Source organism: Mustelus asterias, chromosome 24 (assembly GCF_964213995.1).
Source record: "Mustelus asterias chromosome 24, sMusAst1.hap1.1, whole genome shotgun sequence".
Taxonomy (NCBI): Eukaryota; Metazoa; Chordata; class Chondrichthyes; order Carcharhiniformes; family Triakidae; genus Mustelus; species Mustelus asterias.
In genome coordinates, this window is record NC_135824.1 from 40,959,406 (window position 1) to 40,981,153 (window position 21,748).

The 21,748-nt window shown below is 45.9% G+C and overlaps 1 protein-coding gene across 2 annotated transcripts in view; it reads left to right on the plus strand.

The window, feature by feature from the left end:
* LOC144511334 (uncharacterized) overlaps positions 1-21,748 on the plus strand; it is a 71,775-nt gene that overhangs the window by 17,097 nt on the left and 32,930 nt on the right. The window contains exon 3 of one of the 2 annotated variants that reach the window (XM_078241602.1): positions 836-1,202. The exons of the other annotated variant lie outside the window; for it this stretch is intronic. Coding sequence (XP_078097728.1) covers positions 836-972 — 137 coding nt within the window. The 3' untranslated portion in view covers positions 973-1,202. Of the gene's footprint in view, positions 1-835; positions 1,203-21,748 lie in introns of those variants that run through there. 2 annotated transcript variants of the gene reach the window in all.

A 21,748-nucleotide genomic window follows, 5' to 3' on the forward strand; every position in this document is an offset into this window, starting at 1 on the left:
CCTCAGAACTTAAATCTCGCTTTTTTGGTTTCTATCTTTCCACCCCATTTTCCCAATCTATACCCTTGCTTTTTGCCCTTGGATATTGAGCCAGTGTTTATATTTTCCCACTCTTCCGACTATCGTGGCATCCTTCCACTCACTCTACCCTTTGGGTACATATGATATCACTTGTGCCCACTTTGGATAACTGAACCTTTGAAGTAATGGCTTCAAATCCTGCCTCACTGTAACGTAGCAGATCATCAGATTCCCTCTTATCTACAGCTGTCTGATCATCATAGTTGCTCAAGGTGTGTGTATGTGAGGTACAAGGTGTCTCAAGGTGTATTATTACATTTGGTCAGATGCTCCAAATTCATAATCAATTCTCACTACTATTAAAGAGTGGGTTCATACTTTCTGGTTACTGTGTTGTAGTATAACTACCTTGCCATCTGCCCCTATCTCTTTACCTGGCCCTTTTATAGTAGACCATATCCCCTTTTTCAAAATGTATCCCCGACATTGTTATGTGATGCCTGAGGGCTCATTGCATTTGCTCTGAAACCTTGGCATTAATGAAGGCCGTTCTCCCTGCATGCATGCATTCAGATGCGTGGAAAAAAATGGAGCGAATGCTTGTCCCTTCTAATGCTGGAGGAGAATCCATCAATACTGATGGTAATGTGGGTTCCTCCCAAATATCAATTGGTACGGATTATAACACCCCACCATTTGTAATGAATTTTTCGCATGTACCGCCCAAGCTCATGCAATCTGCGATTTACATCGTGGTTGATTGGCCAAAACCTTATGCAGCATATCATTTATTACTGCATGATTCTGTTCACAGAGACGATGACTTTCTGCTGGAGTGTGCATCACCACAAAATTCAAATTTCCACACATATATTGGAACTCATCATCCCCAAGTTTACCCCTTTGTCCATCAGAAATCTAGACGGCCCCAACCCTGTTCCAATCCAGTAAGTCATAATTTTGCCCATAATAGTCTTTTTGTCTTTGTCATACATTGCTGCCTTTGTCCCAAATCTTCAAATCGACTGGACGAGGAGGCGTCCTTCTATATTTTGTACAAATCTCACATTGGGCTGATATTTGCTCTGAGATCATTATAGCCATTATCCAGCACACCTGCATCCTGAAGCAGTGCTTTTAGTCTCTGTGGTGCTGGATGAATAAACTGCTCATGAAATTTCAAAATAATCTTTGTTTTGTCCATCAAGCTGTTAGAACATAGAATATAGAACAGTACAGCACAGAACAGGCCCTTCGGCCCACGATGTTGTGCCGAGCTTTATCTGAAACCCAGATCAAGCTATCCCACTCCGTATCATCCTGGTGTGCTCCATGTGCCTATCCAATAACCGCTTAAATGTTCCTAAAGTGTCTGACTCCACTATCACTGCAGGCAGTCCATTCCACACCCCAACTACTCTCTGAGTAAAGAACCTACCTCAGACATCCTTCCTGTATCTCCCACCATGAACCCTATAGTTATGCCCCCTTGTAATAGCTCCATCCACCCGAGGAAATAGTCTTTGAACGTTCACTCTATCTATCCCCTTCATCATTTTATAAACCTCTATGATGTCTCCCCTCAACCTCCTCCTCTCCAGAGAGAACAGCCCTAGCTCCCGCAACCTTTCCTCATAAGACCTGCCCTCCAAACCAGGCAGCATCCTGGTAAATCTCCTTTGCACTCTTTCCAGCGCTTCCACATCCTTCTTATAGTGAGGTGACCAGAATTGCACACAATATTCCAAATGTGATCTCACCAAGGTCCTGTACAGTTGCAGCATAACCCCACGGCTCTTAAACTCCAACCCCCTGTTAATACAAGCTAACACACTATAGGTCTTCTTCACAGCTCTATCCACTTGAGTGGCAACCTTTAGAGATCTGTGGATATGGACCCCAAGATCTCTCTGTTCCTCCATAGTCTTCAGAACCCTACCTTTGACCCTGTAATCCACATTTAAATTTGTCCTACCAAAATGAATCACTTCACATTTATCAGGGTAAAACTCCATCTGCCATTTTTCATCACAGCTTTGCATCCTATCTATGTCTCTTTGCAGTCTACAACAGCCCTCCACCTCATCCGCTACTCCACCAATCTTGGTGTCATCAGCAAATTTACTGATCCACCCTTCAGCCCCCTCTTCTAAGCCATTAATAAAGATCACAAAGAGCAGAGGACCAAGCACTGATCCCTGCGGCACTCCGCTAGCAACCTGCCTCCAGTCCGAACATTTTCCATCCACCACCACCCTCTGTCTTCGATCAGATAGCCAGTTACCTGTCCAATCGGCCAACTTTCCCTCTATCCCACACCTCCTCACTTTCATCATAAGCCGACCATGGGGGATCTTATCAAACGCCTTACTAAAATCCATGTATATGACATCAACTGCCCTACCGTCATCAACACACTTAGTTACCTCCTCAAAAAATTCTATCAAATTTGTGAGGCACGTCTTGCCCTTCACAAATCCGTGCTGACTATCCCGGATTAATCCACATCTTTCTAAATGGTCGTAAATCCCATCCCTAAGGACCTTTTCCATCAACTTACCAACCACTGAAGTAAGACTAACCGGCCTGTAATTACCAGGGTCATTTCTATTCCCTTTCTTAAACAGAGGAACAACATTCGCCACTCTCCAGTCCTCTGGCACCATCCCCGTGGACAGTGAGGACCCAAAGATCAAAGCCAAAGGCTCTGCAATCTCATCCCTTGCCTCCCAAAGAATCCTAGGATATATTTCATCAGGCCCAGGGGACTTATCAACCCTCAGTTTATTCAAAACTGCTAGTACATCCTCCCTCCGAACATCTACTTCCTCCAGCCTATTAGCCTGTAACACCTTCTCTTCCTCAAAAACAGGCCCCTCTCCTTGGTGAACACTGAAGAAAAGTATTCATTCATCACCTCTCCTATCTCTACTGACTCCATACACAAGTTCCCACTACTGTCCTTGACCGGCCCTAACCTCACCCTGGTCATTCTTTTATTCCTCACATAAGAGTAAAAAGCCTTGGGGTTTTCCTTGATCCGACCCGCCAAGGACTTCTCATGGACTCTCCTAGCTCTCCTAAGCCCCTTTTTCAACTCATTCCTTGCTAACTTGTAACCCTCAATCGAGCCATCTGAACCTTGTTTCCTCATCCCTACATAAACTTCCCTCTTCCTTTTTACAAGACATTCCACCTCTTTTGTGAACCATGGTTCCCTCACTCGGCCATTTCCTCCCTGCCTGACAGGGACATACCTATCAAGGACACACAGTATTTGTTCCTTGAAAAAGTTCCACTTTTCATTAGTGTCTTTCCCTGACAGTTTCTGTTCCCATCTTATCCCCCCCTAATTCTTGTCTAATCGCATCATAATTACCTCTCCCCCAATTATAAACCTTGCCCTGCCGTAAGGCCCTATCCCTCTCCATTGCAATAACGAAAGACACTGAATTGTGGTCACTATCTCCAAAGTGCTCTCCCACAACCAAATCTAACACTTGGCCCGGTTCATTTCCCAGTACCAAATCCACTGTGGCCCCACCTCTTGTCGGCCTATCCACATATTGTGTCAGGAAACCCTCCTGCACACACTGCACAAAAACTACCCCATCCGAACTGTTCGACCTACAAAGGTTCCAATCAATATTTGGAAAGTTAAAGTCCCCCATGACAACTACCCTGTGACTCCCAACACCTATCCATAATCTGCTTAGCAGATTTCTTCCTCCACATCTCTATTACTGTTGTCTGTAATTAGAACATAGAGCATAGAAAAGCTACAGCACAAACAGGCCCTTCGGCCCACAAGTGGCGCCGAACATGTCTTCATAAGGCATGCCACCTAATCCAGGCTTACCTATAACCCTCTATCTTACTAACTTCCATGAACTTATCCAAAAGTCTCTTAACATACTTGAATCCCAGGGGGACCAATATCCTGGCAGGAAGGTTGGCTAAGGCTACTGGGGAGAGTTTAAACTAGATAGGTTGGGGGGAGGGGATCAAAGCGACGTGACTGAGAGTGAGGAAGGTAGCTCGCAAACAGAGAAGGGTTATAGGCAGTGCAAGAGGGCAGGTGGACTGGGAACAGAGAAGGGAGAGGTCAGACCATAGGATTGAGAGGTGTCTACTCTAATGCCAGGAGTATAGTGAATAAACTACTAGCTAAAGGAGGAGAGGGCTTGGGAGATGTTAGTAGCGCTTCAACAAACTGGGTCCAGAAAAAGGCTGGCATAAAGACACTTTGCCTGAATGCACGAAGCATTCGAAACAAAGTAAATGAATTGATGGCACAAATCCATACAAATGAATATGATCTAGTGTCCATCACAGAAACGTGGTTGCAGGGTGACCGGGACTGGGAACTGAATATACAGGGTTATCAGGCATTTAGGAAGGATAGACAGGTAGAAAAAGGAGGTGGGGTAGCTTTGTTAATAAAGGATAATATCAGGACGGTAGTGAGAGTCGACATAGGCTCTAAGGAGCAAAACGTGGAATCGTTGTGGGTGGAGATAAGGAATAGTAGGGGGAGAAAGACACTGGTAGGCGTGGTCTATAGGCCCCCAAATAATAACTTAGAGGTGGGGAGGGCTATAAACAAGCAAATAATGGATGCGTGCAAAAGTGGAACGGCAATAATCATAGAACATAGAACATAGAACATTACAGCGCAGAACAGGCCCTTCGGCCCACGATGTTGCACCGACCAGTTAAAAAAAAACTGTGACCCTCCAACCTAAACCAATTTCTTTTCGTCCATGAACCTATCTACGGATCTCTTAAACGCCCCCAAACTAGGCGCATTTACTACTGATGCTGGCAGGGCATTCCAATCCCTCACCACCCTCTGGGTAAAGAACCTACCCCTGACATCGGTTCTATAACTACCCCCCCTCAATTTAAAGCCATGCCCCCTCGTGCTGGATTTCTCCATCAGAGGAAAAAGGCTATCACTATCCACCCTATCTAAACCTCTAATCATCTTATATGTTTCAATAAGATCCCCTCTTAGCCGCCGCCTTTCCAGCGAAAACAATCCCAAATCCCTCAGCCTCTCCTCATAGGATCTCCCCTCCATACCAGGCAACATCCTGGTAAACCTCCTCTGCACCCTCTCCAAAGCCTCCACATCCTTCCTGTAATGTGGGGACCAGAACTGCACACAGTACTCCAAGTGCGGCCGCACCAGAGTTGTGTACAGTTGCAACATAACGCTACGACTCCTAAATTCAATCCCCCTACCAATAAACGCCAAGACACCATATGCCTTCTTAACAACCTTATCTACTTGATTCCCAACTTTCAGGGATCTATGCACACATACACCTAGATCCCTCTGCTCCTCCACACTATTCAAAGTCCTCCCGTTAGCCCTATACTCAACACATCTGTTATTCCTACCAAAGTGAATTACCTCACACTTCTCCGCATTAAACTCCATCCGCCACCTCTCGGCCCAACTTTGCAACCTGTCTAAGTCTTCCTGCAAACTACGACACCCTTCCTCACTGTCTACCACACCACCGACTTTGGTGTCATCAGCAAATTTGCTAATCCACCCAACTATACCCTCATCCAGATCATTAATAAATATTACAAACAGCAGTGGCCCCAAAACAGATCCCTGAGGTACACCACTTGTAACCGCACTCCATGATGAATATTTACTATCAACCACCACCCTCTGTTTCCTATCCGCTAGCCAATTCCTGATCCAATTTCCTAGATCACCCCCAATCCCATACATCTGCATTTTCTGCAGAAGCCTACCATGGTGAACCTTATCAAACGCCTTACTAAAATCCATATATACCACGTCCACTGCCTTGCCCCCATCCACCTCCTTGGTCACTTTCTCAAAAAACTCAATAAGGTTAGTAAGGCACGACCTACCTGCCACAAAACCATGCTGACTATCACCTATCAATTCATTACTCTCCAAATAACTATAAATCCTATCCCTTATAATTTTTTCCAACATCTTGCCGACAACAGAAGTGAGACTCACCGGTCTATAATTCCCGGGGAAGTCTCTGTTCCCCTTCTTAAACAATGGGACAACATTCGCTAACCTCCAATCTTCTGGTACTATACCAGAGGCCAACGACGACCTGAAGATCAGAGCCAGAGGCTCTGCAATCACTTCTCTTGCCTCCCAGAGAATCCTTGGATAAATCCCATCCGGACCAGGGGATTTATCTATTTTCAGACCCTCCAGAATATCCTGCACATCCTCCTTATCAACTGTAATACTGTCTATTCTACTCCCTTGCAACCCAGTGTCCTCCTCAGCTATATTCATGTCCCCTTGCGTGAACACCGAAGAGAAATATTGGTTCAATGCTTCACCAATCTCCTCCGGTTCCACACATAACTTCCCTCTGCCATCTATAACTGGCCCTAAACTTGCCCTAACCAACCTTCTGTTCTTGACATACCTATAGAACGCCTTAGGATTCTCTTTAACCCTATCCGCCAAAGTCTTCTCATGTCCCCTTTTAGCCCTTCTAAGCTCGCTCTTCAACTCCCTCTTAGCCAATCTAAAGCTTTCTAGTGCACTACCCGAGTGCTCACGTCTCATCCGAACATAAGCCTCCTTTTTCTTTTTAACCAACAAAGAAACTTTTTTGGTGCACCACGGTTCCCTAGCCCTACCAATTCCTCCTTGCCTGACAGGGACATACCTATCACAGACTCGCAGTAGCTGCTCCTTGAAAAAACTCCACATGTCGGACGTTCCCAGTCCCTGTAATCTCCTAGTCCAACCTATGTTTCCTAATTCTCTCCTAATAGCCTCATAATTACCCTTCCCCCAGCTAAAACCACTGGCCCGAGGTTCATGCCTATCCCTTTCCATCACTAAGGTGAACGTAACCGAATTGTGGTCACTATCACCAAAATGCACACCAACTTCCAAGTCTAGCACCTGGTCTGGCTCATTTCCCAGCACCAGATCCAATATAGCCTCACCTCTAGTTGGCCTGTCTACATACTGAGTCAAAAAACCTTCCTGCACGCTTTGAACAAAAACTGACCCCTCTAACGAGCTAGAGCTATAACAATTCCAGTCAATATTAGTCAAGTTAAAATCCCCCATAACAATTGCCCGATTACTTTCACTCCTAAGCAGGATTGACTCCGCAATCCTTTCCTCAACCTCTCTAGAACTTTAATCATGGGGGATTTTAACCTACATGTTGATTGGTCGACTCAAATTGGACGTGGAGGGCTTGAGGAAGAGTTCTTGGAATGCTGTCGGGATTGTTTCATTGAACAGTATGTTACAGAACCTACGAGAGAGCGAGCTATCTTGGATCTGGTTCTGTGCAATGAGACAGGTAGGATTAAGGATCTTCTTGTGAAGGATCCTCTTGGGATGAGTGATCATAATATGGTGGAATTTCTGATACAGATGGAGGGTGAGAAAGTGTCTACACAAAAACCAGTGTCCTCTGCTTGAACAGAGGGGAGTACGATAGGATGAGGGTGGAATTGGCTAATGTAGACTGGGCGAGCAGACTGGTAGGTAGGACAGCTGAGGAACAGTGGAGGATTTTTAAGGAGATTTTTTTAAGTACTCAGCAAAAATATATTCCGGTGATAAAGAAGGACTGTAAGAAAAAGGATAACCGGACGTGGATAACAAAGGAAATAAAGGAGAGTATTAAAATAAAATCAGATGCGTACAGAGTGGCCAAAAATAGTGGAGAATTAGTAGATTGGGAAAGCTTTAAAGAAAAACAAAGAACGACTAACAAAGCGACTAAGAAAGGAAAGATAGATTATGAAACTTAAATTAGCTCAAAATATAAAAAATGATAGTAAAAGTTTTTACAAGTATATAAAAAGGAATAGAGTGGCTAGAGTGAATGTTGGACCCTTGGAAGATGAGAGGGGGGATTTAATAGTGGAAAACGAGGAAATGGCTGAGACTTTAAATAAGTTCTTTGTGTCGGTCTTCACGGTGGAAGACACAAATAGTTTGCCGAGTATTAGAGATCGAGAGTTGGTGGGAGGGGAGGTCCTTAATACAATTACTGTTACTAAGGAGGTGGTGCTTGGTAGACTAATAAGACTGAAGGTAGACAAGTCCCCGGGCCCGGATGGAATGCATCCCAGGGTACTGAAAGAAATGGCTGAGGTAATAGCAGATGCGTTAGTAGTAATCTATCAAAATTCGCTGGACTCTGGGGTAGTGCCGGCTGACTGGAAAACAGCTACTGTTACGCCGCTGTTTAAAAAAGGAAGTAGACAAAAGGCAGGTAACTACAGGCCGGTTAGCTTAACGTCCGTAGTTGGGAAGATGCTAGAGTCCATTATTAAAGAGGAAATAACAGAGCACCTGAATAAGAATGGTTCGATCAAGCAGACGCAGCATGGATTCATGAAGGGAAAGTCGTGTTTGACGAATCTACTGGACTTTTATGAAGATGTCACTAGTGCGGTTGACAGAGGGGAACCGGTGGATGTGGTGTTTTTAGATTTCCAGAAGGCGTTCGATAAGGTGCCTCACAAAAGGTTGCTGCAGAAGATTGGGGTACACGGAGTTAGGGGTAAGGTGTTGGCGTGGATTGGGGATTGGCTATCTAACGGGAAGCAGAGAGTTGGGATAAATGGGTGCTTTTCTGGTTGGCAGTTGGTGACCAGTGGCGTGCTGCAGGGATCGGTGCTGGGGCCTCAATTGTTTACCATTTACACAGATGATCTGGAGGAGGGGACTGAATGTAGGGTATTCAAGTTTGCTGATGACACGAAGGTGAGTGGGAAAGCGAATTGCGTGGAGGACGCGGAAAGTCTGCAGAGAGATTTGGATAGGCTGAGCGAGTGGGCGAGGATCTGGCAGATGGAATATAACGTTAGCAAATGTGAGGTTATCCACTTTGGAAGAAATAATAGTAAATTGGAATATTATTTAAATGGAGAAAAATTACATCGTGTGACTGTGCAGAGGGACCTGGGGGTCCTTGTGCACGAATCGCAAAAACTCAGTCTGCAGGTGCAGCAGGTGATCAAGAAGGCGAATGGAATGTTGGCCTTTATCGCGAGGGGGATAGAATATAAAAGCAGGGAGGTCTTGCTGCAACTGTACAAGGCACTGGTGAGGCCGCAACTGGAGTACTGTGTGCAGTTTTGGTCCCCTTATTTGCGAAAGGATATATTGGCCTTGGAGGGAGTGCAGAGAAGGTTCACCAGGTTGATACCGGAGATGAGGGGTGTAGCTTATGAGGAGAGATTAAACAGATTGGGTCTGTACTCGTTGGAGTTTAGAAGGATGAGGGGTGATCTTATAGAGACATATAAGATAATGAAGGGGCTGGATAGTGTAGAGGTGGAGAGATTCTTTCCACTTAGAAGGGAAACCAGAACGAGAGGGCACAGCCTCAAGGGGGGGCCGGTTCAGAACAGAGTTGAGGGGGAACTTCTTCTCTCAGAGGGTAGTGAATCTCTGGAATTCTCTGCCCATTGAAGTGGTGGAGGCTTCCTCGTTGAATATGTTTAAATCACGGGTAGATAGTTTTCTGATCGATAAGGGAATTAGGGGATATGGGGAGCAGGCGGGTAAGTGGAACTGATTCGCTTCAGATCAGCCATGATCTTGTTGAATGGCAGGGCAGGCTCGAAGGGCCACATGGCCTACTCCTGCTCCTATTTCTTATGTTCTTAAAAGACCCTATCGAATCCGCCTCCACCACCACTACCGGCAGCCGATTCCACGCACCCACCACCCTCTGAATGAAAAGCGTACCCCTAACATCTCCGCTGTACCTACTCCCAGCACCCTAAACTGTGATCTCTTGTGGCAACCATTTCAGCCCTGGGTAAAAGCTTCTGAGAATCCACTCTATCAATACCTCTCAACATCTTATACACCTCTATCAGGTCACCTCTCATCCTTTACTTCTCCAAGGAGAAAAGACCTAGCTCTCTCAACCTATCCTCATAAGGCATGCCACCTAATCCAGGCAACATCCTTGTAAATCTCCTCTGCACCCTTTCTATGGCTTCCCCATCCTTTCTGGAATGAGGCGACCAGAACTGGGCACAGTACTCCAGGTGGGGTCTGACCAGGGTCCTATACAGCTGCAGCATTATCTCCCGATTTCAAAACTCAAATCCTCTATTGATGAAGGCCAGTATTCCATACGCCTTCTTAACCACAGCCTCTACCTGCGACGCCGCTTTGAGCGTCTTACGAACCCGGACCTCAAGATCCTTCTGATCTTCCACACTGCCAAGCGTCTTACCCTTAATATTAAATTGACACTAATCCGTCATGAATCCTCTGGTTAGACATTTTCGGTTTACTTCAGGGAATGCAATCATGGATTGACCTTGTAAAACGTAGATCTATGCATCTACCAAATACGATGTGGAGATGCCGGCGTTGGGCTGGGGTGAACACACTAAGAAGTCTCACAACACCAGGTTAAAGTCCAACAGGTTTATTTGGTAGCAAATACCATAAGCTTTTGGAGCGCTGCTCCTTCGTCAGATGGAGTGGAAATGTGCTCTCAAACGGAGCACAGAGACACAAAATCAAGTTACAGAATACTGATTAGAATGCGAATCCCTAGAGCCAGCCAGGTCTTAAAGGTACAGACAATGTGGGTGGAGGGAGCATTAAACATAGGTTAAAGAGATGTGTATTGTCTCCAGACAGAACAGCTAGTGAGATTCTGCAAGTCCAGGGGGCAAGCTGTGGGGGTCACTGATAATGTGACATAAATCCAACATCCCGGTTTAGGCCGTCCTCATAATTACTTGGGGCGTGGATTGGCACTTGGGACTACGATGTTGTGGCCATTACGGAGACATGGGTAGAACAAGGACAGGAATGGTTGTTGGAAGTTCCGGGGTATAGATGTTTCAGTAAGTGTAGGGTAGCTGGTAAAAGAGGTGGAGGAGTGGCACTGTTAATCAAGGAGAGTGAAACGGCTGCAGAAAGGCATTTCGAAGGGGATCTGCCTACAGAGGTAATATGGGCTGAGGTTAGGAATAGGAAAGGAGCGGTCACGTTGTTAGGAGTTTACTATAGGCCCCCAAATAGTAATAGAGATGTGGAGCAAGAAATTGCTAAGCAGATTATGGATAGGTGTGGGGGTCACAGGGTAGTTGTCATGGGGGACTTTAACTTTCCAAATATTGATTGGACCCTTTATAGGTCGGATGGGGCAGTTTTTGTGCAGTGTGTGCAGGAGGGGTTCCTGACACAATATGTGGATAAGCCGACAAGAGGTGGGGCCACATTGGATTTGGTACTGGGAAATGAGCCGGGCCAAGTGTTGGATTTGGTTGTGGGAGAGCACTTTGGAGATAGTGACCACAATTCGGTGTCTTTTGTTATTGCAATGGAGAGGGAGAGGGCCATGCGCCAGGGCATAGTTTACAATTGGGGGAGAGGTAATTATGATGCAATCAGGCGGGAATTAGGAAGCATGGGATGGGAACAAAAATTGTCAGGGAAAGGCACTAATGAAAAGTGGAACTTTTTCAAGGAACAAATACTGCGTGTCCTTGATAGGTATGTCCCTGTCAGGGAGAGAGGAAATGGCCGAGTGAGGGAACCATGGTTCACAAAAGAGGTGGAATGTCTTGTCAAGAGGAAGAAGGAAGCGTATGTTAGGTTGAGAAAACAAGGTTCAGTTGGTTCGATGGAGGGTTACAAGTTAGCAAGAAATGAGCTGAAAAAGGGGCTTAGGAGAGCGAGGAGGGGCCATGAGAAGTCCTTGGCGGGTCGGATCAAGGAAAACCCCAAGGCTTTTTACTCTGATGTGAGGAATAAAAGAATGACCAGGGTGAGGCTGGGGCTGGTCAAGGACGGCAGTGGGAATTTGTGCATGGAGTCAGAAGAGATAGGAGAGGTGATGAATGAATACTTTTCTTCGGTGTTCACCAAGGAGAGGGGCCATGTTTTTGAGGAAGAGAGGGTGTCACAGGCTGATAGGCTGGAGGAAGTAGATGTTCGGAGGGAAGATGTACTAGCAATTTTGAATAAACTGAAGGTTGATAAGTTCCCTGGGCCTGATGAAATATATCCTAGGATTCTTTGGGAGGCAAGGGATGAGATAGCAGAGCCTTTGGCTTTGATCTTTGCGTCCTCACTGTCCACGGGGGTGGTGCCAGAGGACTGGAGAGTGGCGAATGTTGTTCCTCTGTTTAAGAAAGGGAATAGAAATGACCCTGGTAATTATAGGCCGGTTAGTCTTACTTCGGTGGTCGGTAAATTGATGGAAAAGGTCCTTAGGGATAGGATTTACGACCATTTAGAAAGATGCAGCTTAATCCGGGATAGTCAGCACGGATTTGTGAAGGGCAAGTCTTGCCTCACAAATTTGATAGAATTTTTTGAGGAGGTAACTAAGTATGTAGATGAAGGTAGTGCAGTTGATGTCATATACATGGATTTTAGTAAGGCATTTGATAAAGTCCCCCATGGTCGGCTTATGAGGAAAGTAAGGATGTGTGGGATAGAGGTAAGTTTGGCCGATTGGATAGGTAACTGGCTATCTAACAGAATGTGGAGATGCCGGCGTTGGACTGGGGTAAGCACAGTAAGAAGTCTCACAACACCAGGTTAAAGTCCAACAGGTTTATTTGGTAGCAAATACTATTCTAACAGAAGACAGAGGGTGGTGGTGGATGGAAAATTTTCAGACTGGAAACCGGTTACCAGCGGAGTGCCACAGGGATCAGTGCTTGGTCCTCTGCTATTTGTCATTTTTATAAATGACTTGGAGGAGGGGGCTGAAGGGTGGATCAGTAAATTTACTGATGACACCAAGATTGGTGGAGTAGTGGATGAGGTGGAGGGCTGTTGTAGGCTGCAAAGAGATATAGATAGGATGCAGAGCTGGGCTGAAAAATGGCAAATGGAGTTTAACCCTGACAAATGCGAGGTGATTCATTCTGGGAGGACAAATTTAAATGTGGATTACAGGGTCACAGGTAGGGTTCTGAAGAATGTAGAGGAACAGAGAGATCTTGGGGTTCATATCCATAGATCTCTGAAGTTGCCACTCAAGTGGATAGAGCCGTGAAGAAGGCCTATAGTGTGTTGGCGTTCATTAACAGGGGGTTTGAGTTTAAGAGCCGTGGGGTTATGCTGCAACTGTACAGGACCTTGGTGAGACCACATTTGGAATATTGTGTGCAGTTCTGGTCACCTCACTACAAGAAGGATGTGGAGACACTGGAAAGAGTGCAAAGGAGATTTACCAGGATGCTGCCTGGTTTGGAGGGTAGGTCTTATGAGGAAAGGTTGAGGGAACTTGGGCTTTTCTCTTTGGAGCGGAGGAGGTTGATAAGGTTTGATAAGGACTTGATAGAGGTTTATAAGATGATGAGGGGGATAGATAGAGTGAACATTCAAAGACTATTTCCTCGGGTGAATGGAGTGGTAACTAGGGGGCATAACTATAGGGTTCATGGTGGGAGATATAGGAAGGATGTCCGAGGTAGGTTTTTTATTCAGAGAGTGGTTGGGGTGTGGAATGGACTGCCTGCAGTGATAGTGGAGTCAGAAACTTTAGGAACATTTAAGAAGCTATTGGATAGGCACATAGAGTACTTCAGGATGATAGGGAGGAAATAGCTTGATCTGGGTTTCAGACAAAGCTCGGCACAACATCGTGGGCCGAAGGGCCTGTTCTGTGCTGTACTGTTCTATGTATACACTAGATACGTCGATGACATTTTCGTCCTTTGGACTCATGGTGAGCAATCACTGAAACAACTATATGATGACATCAACAAGTTCCATCCCACCATCAGACTCACCATGGACTACTCTCCGGAATCGGTTGCATTCTTGGACACATGCATCTCCATTAAGGATGGTCACCTCAGCACCTCACTGTGTACCGCAAGCCCACAGATAACCTCACGATGCTCCACTTCTCCAGCTTCCACCCTAAACACGTTAAAGAAACCATCCCTATGGACAAGCCCTCCGTATATACAGGATCTGCTCAGATGAGGAGGATCGCAACAGACACCTCCAGACGCTGAAAGATGCCCCCATAAGAACAGGATATGGCGCTCGACTCATCGATCGACAGTTCCGACCGACATGCCACAGCAAAAAACTGCACCGACCTCCTCAGAAGACAAACACGGGACACGGTGGACAGAGTACCCTTCGTCGTCCAGTACTTCCCCGGAGTGGAGAAGCTACGGCATCTCCCCCGGAGCCTTCAACATGTCATTGATGAACATCTCGCCAAGGCCATCCCCACACCCCCACTTCTTGCCTTCAAACAACCGCACAACCTCAAACAGACCGTTGTCCGCAGCAAACTACCCAGCCTTCAGGAAAACAGTGACCATGACACCACACGACCCTACCACAGCAACCTCTGCAAGACGTGCCAGATCATCGACACGGATGCCATCATCTCACGTGAGAACACCATCTACCAGGTACACGGTACCTACTCTTGCAACTCGGCCAACATTGTCTACCTGATACGCTGCAGGAAAGGATGTCCCGAGGCATGGTACATTGGGGAAACCATGCAGACGCTACGATAACGGATGAATGAACACCGCTCGACAATCACCAGGCAAGATTGTTCTCTTCTTGTGGGGGAGCACTTCAGCGGTCACGGGCATTCAGCCTCTGATCTTCGGGTAAGCGTTCTCCAAGGCGGCCTTCATGACACACGACAGCGCAGAGTCGCTGAGCAGAAACTGATAGCCAAGTTCCGCACACATGAGGACAGCCTAAACCAGGATCTTGGTTCATGTCACACTATCGGTAACCCCCACAGCTGGCGTCCTGGACTTGCAGAATCTCACTAGCTGTCCTGTCTGGAGGCAATATACATTCCTTTAACCTGTGCCTAATGCTCCCTCCACTCACATTGTCTGTATCTTTAAGACCTGATTAGCTGTAAAGATTCACATTCTAATCAGTATTCTGTAACTTGATTTTTTGTCTCTGTGCCCTGTTTGAGAGCAGATATCCATGCCATCTGACGAAGGAGCAGCGCTCCGAAAGCTAATGGCATTTGCTACCAAATAAACCTGTTGGACTTTAACCTGGTGTTGTTAAAGCTCTTACTGTGTTTACCCCAGTCCAACGCCGGCATCTCCACATCATGGCTCTGCAGCAGCAGAGTGCCAATTGAATTAGGACATAAATTACAATGACTATCACTAGAATGATTAGGGCATACTTTAGGATGTATTTGAGGAAGCTCCCTAACAATTCTGCTACATCAGGCAGCCCCCCCGCCAGTCAAAAGGATTTTCCTCTGCTATTTGATGCAAGACCTGCAACTGATCATGTATGATTTTAACATCTGTGTCTATGCGTCTGGTTTGGCTATGATTGAAACAACAAGACTCATTAATGGCCGTGCATACGCCTCCCTGGGTTGCTAGGAGAAAGCCCAAAGCCATATGGTTCTGTATGACCACCTTAGACAGGGACTGAATCTCAGATTGCAGGGTTTGGATAGCGTCCACTGTGTTATTTTCTATCCTTTCCATAGTGGCTGAGATATTGATGATAACTCTCTCTAACGGGGCTACACCCAGACTAGGGAACAGGGCCCTCAAAAACTGGGTAACCCGGCACCCCTAATGACAAGAGGGTTTGGGACATCACATTTGTGGTGTCTCCCACCAAAAGGGACGTGATTATGAATTGAGTCGGCATAGATGCGGTCCATGGCATAAGTTTCAGGGGCTATATACCCTATGGTGCATGTGCCAGCCCAGTCTAAAGGTAACATCTTATAGGCATTGGGGCCGCTAAGTCAAAAGAATCCTGGAAGCGCAAGAATGGGGTACTAGCGAGTGTGGTTTTGACAAAAGGTCATCCATTCGGAGGCTAATGAGGAATTGAATTGATGCCACTTAACTCTACAGGTTCATCCGAGCCTCGGTGCCTGAAGGGCAGTTAGGTTCCAACACTTGCCCTGGGTCTCCCAACCACAAACAATGGAGTTAAGATCCAAAGATGTGCGGGTTAGGTTGATTGGCTATGCTAAAATTGCCCCTTTAGTGTCCTGAGATGTGTAGGTTAGAGGGATTAGTGGGTAAAATATGTAGGGATATGGGGGTACGGCCTGGGTGGGATTGTGGTCGGTGCAGACTCGATGGGCCGAATGGCCTCTTTCTGTACTGTAGGGCTTCTATGAGTTGGTCCTGCTAAACCTGGTGTTAGATGACCACAGCCACCAAGTACCACTATAGGTGAGATTGTAGACCCACTGGCAGCTGCAGGTACCATTTTTGTATGTGGGGACTGACTCGTCCCATGAGAGAGATGCTTGACAGGCGGATTCTGTTGCCCGGCATTCCCAAATGCTGGTGATGTTAGCAGCAGGGCTTGAGAACCAGAATCGCGCCTCACTGGCACTGTAGTCAGCAAGATACTGGCAATGACTAAGGTCTGTACTTCCTACTCTAAGATTCCCTTGGTGAAATTCCTGCAAACACACAGGTGTTCCTCCCTTTGGCACTATTGAGGTTGGCTGGTGCCTCCAAGTTGACATATTTCTAATTTGGACTCCTATTTGGTCCTTATTCCAGGAAGTATTCAAAGGGAACTCAAGCGAACTCAGTTCTGGGGAGGAGGCAGTAATGGGAAAGTGGGTACAGAAACAGCAATTAGTCTGATTCCCTTGTGAGGCTATGGCTTTGCAGCCCAGGCCTCTACGATACTATATGGAGTCACTGCACAAATCAGCACAATTAAACAGAGTTCAAACATTCTGGTGTGGGGGCTCACTTGCAGTGCGAAGAGTATATCCAAGTCAGCTCCCCTTCAAGCTTCAGTGCTGTGAATGGTCAGCAACACCTGGTGTGGTCCAGACAATTCCTCCCTTGGTAAACCTTCACAAATACGTAGTCCCCTGGCTGGTAAACGTGGCAGGTCTTGCTGTTAATGAAAGCCCTTCAAAGATTTAGTTAGTGCAGTGCAGTAATTTACTTGAGGGCTTGACCTCAGTATCGTAAGTGTAATGGGCAAGCCTCTGGCCACTTTAGACCAGTCTCGCTACACAATTTGACTATTTTGGTTTTCAGAATGTCATTCTGTCTTTTTACTGCTCCCGTAGATTATGGGTGATAGGGGCAGGACAGTTACTGTTTACATTGGAGTCCCTTCATGAGCTCCTTAACCACTCGACCCGAAAAATGTCACCCATTGTCACTTGACATGATGTAGGAATGTCCAATCTAGGCACGATTTCTCTTAGTAAAACCTTGGCTTCTCTTAAGGTTAACGTGCAGGTTCAGTCGGCAGTTAGGAAGGCAAATGCAATGTTAGCATTCATGTCTAGAGGGCTAAAATATAAGAGCAGGGATGTACTTCTGAGGCTGTATAAGGCTCTGGTCAGACCCCATTTGGAGTGTTGTGAGCAGTTTTGGGCCCCGTATCTCAGGAAGGATGTGCTGGCCTTGGAAAGGGTCCAGAGGAGGTTCACAAGAATGATCCCTGGAATGAAGAAGAGTTTGTCGTATGAGGAACGGTTGAGGACTCTGGGTCTGTACTCGTTGGAGTTTAGAAGGATGACTGGGGATCTTATTGAAACTTAACAGGATACTGCAAGGCCTGGATAGAGTGGACATGGAGAGGATGTTTCCACGAGTAGGAAAAGCTAGAACCAGAGGGCACAACCTCAGGCTAAAGGGACGATTCTTTAAAACAGACATGAGGAGGAATTTCTTCAGCCAGAGAGTGATGAATCTGTGGAACTCTTTGCCGCAGAAGGCTGTGGAGGCCAGGTCATTGAGTGTCTCCAGGATAGGTTCTTGATTAATAAAGGGGTCAGGGGTTATGGGGAAAATGGAGAATGGAGATGAGAAAAACACCAGCCATCATTGAATGATGGAGCAGACTCGATGGACCGAGTGGCCTAATTCTGCTCCTATGTCTTATGGCTACCGTTACTGTATCATTTCATCGGTTAGGAAATGCTTCTATCCATCTAGGAAATAGATCTACAATTACCAATACATAATTAAAACTCATACACTTGGGCATTTGAATGAAGTTCATCTGCATTTGTACAAAAGGGCCCCAAGGCTGGGGTTGTGAAGCAGATTGTACGGGTTTTTCCTGTATTAAATTTTTTAACGTATTATACATTTAGAGCTAATTTTAGCAGTGTAAGCGGCAAGACCTGGGACATACCACATTGTTGACGGGGGTTTTCCTCTTGAGGCTATGTATTGCTAAACTTAAGCTAATACAGAGACTCATGAAATGCAGTGTACCGATTTTAAGACATGACTTTATGTAACCAAACGATCAAATGGGAGAATGATATGAAGTAGCCCAGCACTCAAAGCATAGAATGCGGGCAGTCCAATATCACTCTGAAGAACAATGTCCCCATGAAGGCAGTTGTACATTCCCAAAATCACATTGCCCAACTTTCTGGTGGACATTATCCAGCGAACATTAGTACAATAATCATCCTGTCATTAACTCCAGCCAATAACAATACACATCTGGACCTCATGGGATTTCATTTGTCATTAATTACGGACGTTGCCTCCCTTCTTTTGCCCAGCAACCGAATGGTGGACAATGAGTAAGGAGAATGATACCCACCGACGTGAACCCACGTGACACTCGTCTGACCCTGAGAAATCCCTTGCGTCTGCCTTACAACTGTGCTATCAGCTTAGAGCTGCAGAGTTCTATTCATCTCGCTCTCGACAATCACGCTCTCCTCATGAAATCTCGCTCGATAAAACCATCCTGTTCTCACAGAAATTGCACTCTTTACAATCACTCTCCTCACTGAAATCACGCTCTTTACAATCACGCTGTCCTCACTGAAATCTTGCTCTTCACATTCACGCTCTCCTCACTGAAATCTCGCTCTTTACAATCACGCTGTCCTCACTAAAATATCGCTGTTTACAATCACACTTTCCTCACTGAAATCTCGCTCTTTACAATCATGCTGTCCTCACTGAAATCTCGCTCTTCACATTCACGCTCTCCTCACTGAAATCTCGCCCTTTACAATCACGCTCTCCTCACTGAAATCTCGCTGTTTACAATCACGCTGTCCTCACTAAAATATCGCTGTTTACAATCACACTTTCCTCACTGAAATCTCGCTCTTTACAATCATGCTGTCCTCACTGAAATCTCGCTCTTTACAATCACCCTCTCCTCAGGAAATCTCGCTCGATAAAACCATCCTGTTCTCACAGAAATTGCACTCTTTACAATCACGCTCTCCTCACTGAAATCTCGCTGTTTACAATCACGCTCTCCTCACTGAAATCTCGCTTTTTACAATCACACTCTCCTCACTGAAATCTCGCTCTTTACAATCACGCTCTCCTCTCCGAAATCTCGCTCTTTACAATCACGCTCTCCTCACTGAAATCTCGCTCTTCACATTCACGCTCTCCTCACTGAAATCTCGCTGTTTACAATCACGCTCTCCTCACTGAAATCTCGCTGTTTACAATCACGCTGTCCTCGCTGAAATCTCGCTCTCGACAATCACGCTCTCCTCATTGAAATCTCGCTCTTTTACAATCACGCTCTCCTCACTGAAATCTCGTTGTTTACAATCACGCTGTCCTCACTGAAATCTCGCCACCGACTATCATGCTGTCCTCGCTGAAATCTCGCTCTCGACAATCACGCTCTCCTCACTGAAATCTCACTCTTCACAATCACCCTCTCCTCATTGAAATCTCGCTCTTTACAATCATGTTCTCCTCACTGAAATCTCGCTCTTTACAATCATGCTCTCCTCATGAAATCTCGCTCGATAAAACCATCCTGTTCTCACAGAAATTGGACTCTTTACAATCACTCTCCTCACTGAAATCTCGCTCTTCACATTCACGCTCTGCTCACTGAAATCACGCTCTTTACAATCACGCTCTCCTCACTGAAATCACGCTCTTTACAATCACGCTCTCCTCACTGAAATCTCGCTCTTTACAATCACACGCTCCGCCCTGAAATCTCGCTCGATCAAACCACGCTCTCCTCACTGAAATCTCGCTCTCGACAATCACGCTCTCCTCACTGAAATCTCGCTCTTTACAATCACGCTTTCCTCACTGAAATCTCACTCTTTACAATCACGCTCTCCTCACTGAAATCTCACTCTTTACAATCACGCTCTCCTCACTGAAATCTCACTCGATAAAACTGCGCTCTCACTGAAATCTCGCTCTTTACAATCACGCTCTCCTCACTGAAATCACGCTCTTTACAATCACATTCCTCACTGCAATCTCGCACTTTACAATCACATTCTTCACTGCAATCTCGCACTTTACAATCACGCTGTCCTCATGAAATCTCGCTTGATAAAACCACCCTGCCATCACAGAAATCTCGCTCTTTACAATCTCACTCTCCTCACTTAAAACTCGCTCTTTAGATCACGCTCCCACTGAAACTACGCTCTTTACTATCACGCTCCTCACTGTAACCTTGTTCTTTACAAATGGCTCCCTCACTGAAATCTCGCTCGATAAAACCATGCTCCTCAACTGTAATGTCGCTTTTTACAATCACGCTGTCCTCACTGAAATCTCGCTCTTTACAATCACGCTCTCCTCACTGAAATCTCGCTCTTTACAATCACGCTCTCCTCACTGAAATCTCGCTCTTTACAATCACGCTGTCCTCACTGAAATCTCGCTCTTTACAATCACGCTGTCCTCACTGAAATCTCGCTCTTTACAATCACGCTCTCCTCACTGAAATCTCGCTCTTTACAATCACGCTCTCCTCACTGAAATCTCGCTCTTTACAATCACGCTCTCCTCACTGAAATCTCGCTCTTTACAATCACGCTCTCCTCACTGAAATCTCGCTCTTTACAATCACGCTGTCCTCACTGAAATCTCGCTCTTTACAATCACGCTCTCCTCACTGAAATCTCGCTCTTTACAATCACGCTGTCCTCACTGAAATCTCGCTCTTTACAATCACGCTCTCCTCACTGAAATCTCGCTCTTTACAATCACGCTCTCCTCACTGAAATCTCGCTCTTTACAATCACGCTGTCCTCACTGAAATCTCGCTCTTTACAATCACGCTCTCCTCACTGAAATCTCACTCTTTACAATCACGCTCTCCTCACTGAAATCTCGCTCTTTACAATCACGCTGTCCTCACTGAAATCTCGCTCTTTACAATCACGCTCTCCTCACTGAAATCTCGCTCTTTACAATCACGCTCTCCTCACTGAAATCTCGCTCTTTACAATCACGCTGTCCTCACTGAAATCTCGCTCTTTACAATCACGCTCTCCTCACTGAAATCTCGCTCTTTACAATCACGCTCTCCTCACTGAAATCTCGCTCTTTAGATCATGCTCCTCACTGAAACCACTCTCTTTACTATCACGCTCCTCACTGAAATCTTGCTCTTTGGATCACGCTCCTCACTGAAATCTCGCTCGATAAAACCACGCTCTCCTCACTGAAATTTCGCTCTTTACAATTACGCTCTCCTCACAGAAATCTCGCTCTTTACAATCACACTCACCTCACTGAAATCTCGCTCGATAAAACGATGCTGTCCTCACTGAAATCTCGTTCTTTACAATCACGCTTCTCACTGAAATCTTGTTCTTTAAAATCATGCTCTCCTCATGAAATCTCGCTCTTTACAATCACGCTTGCCTCATGAAATCTTGCTCGATTAAACCACCCTGTCCTCACAGAAATCTCGTTCTTTACAGTCTCACGCTCCTCACTGAAATTCTGCTCTTTA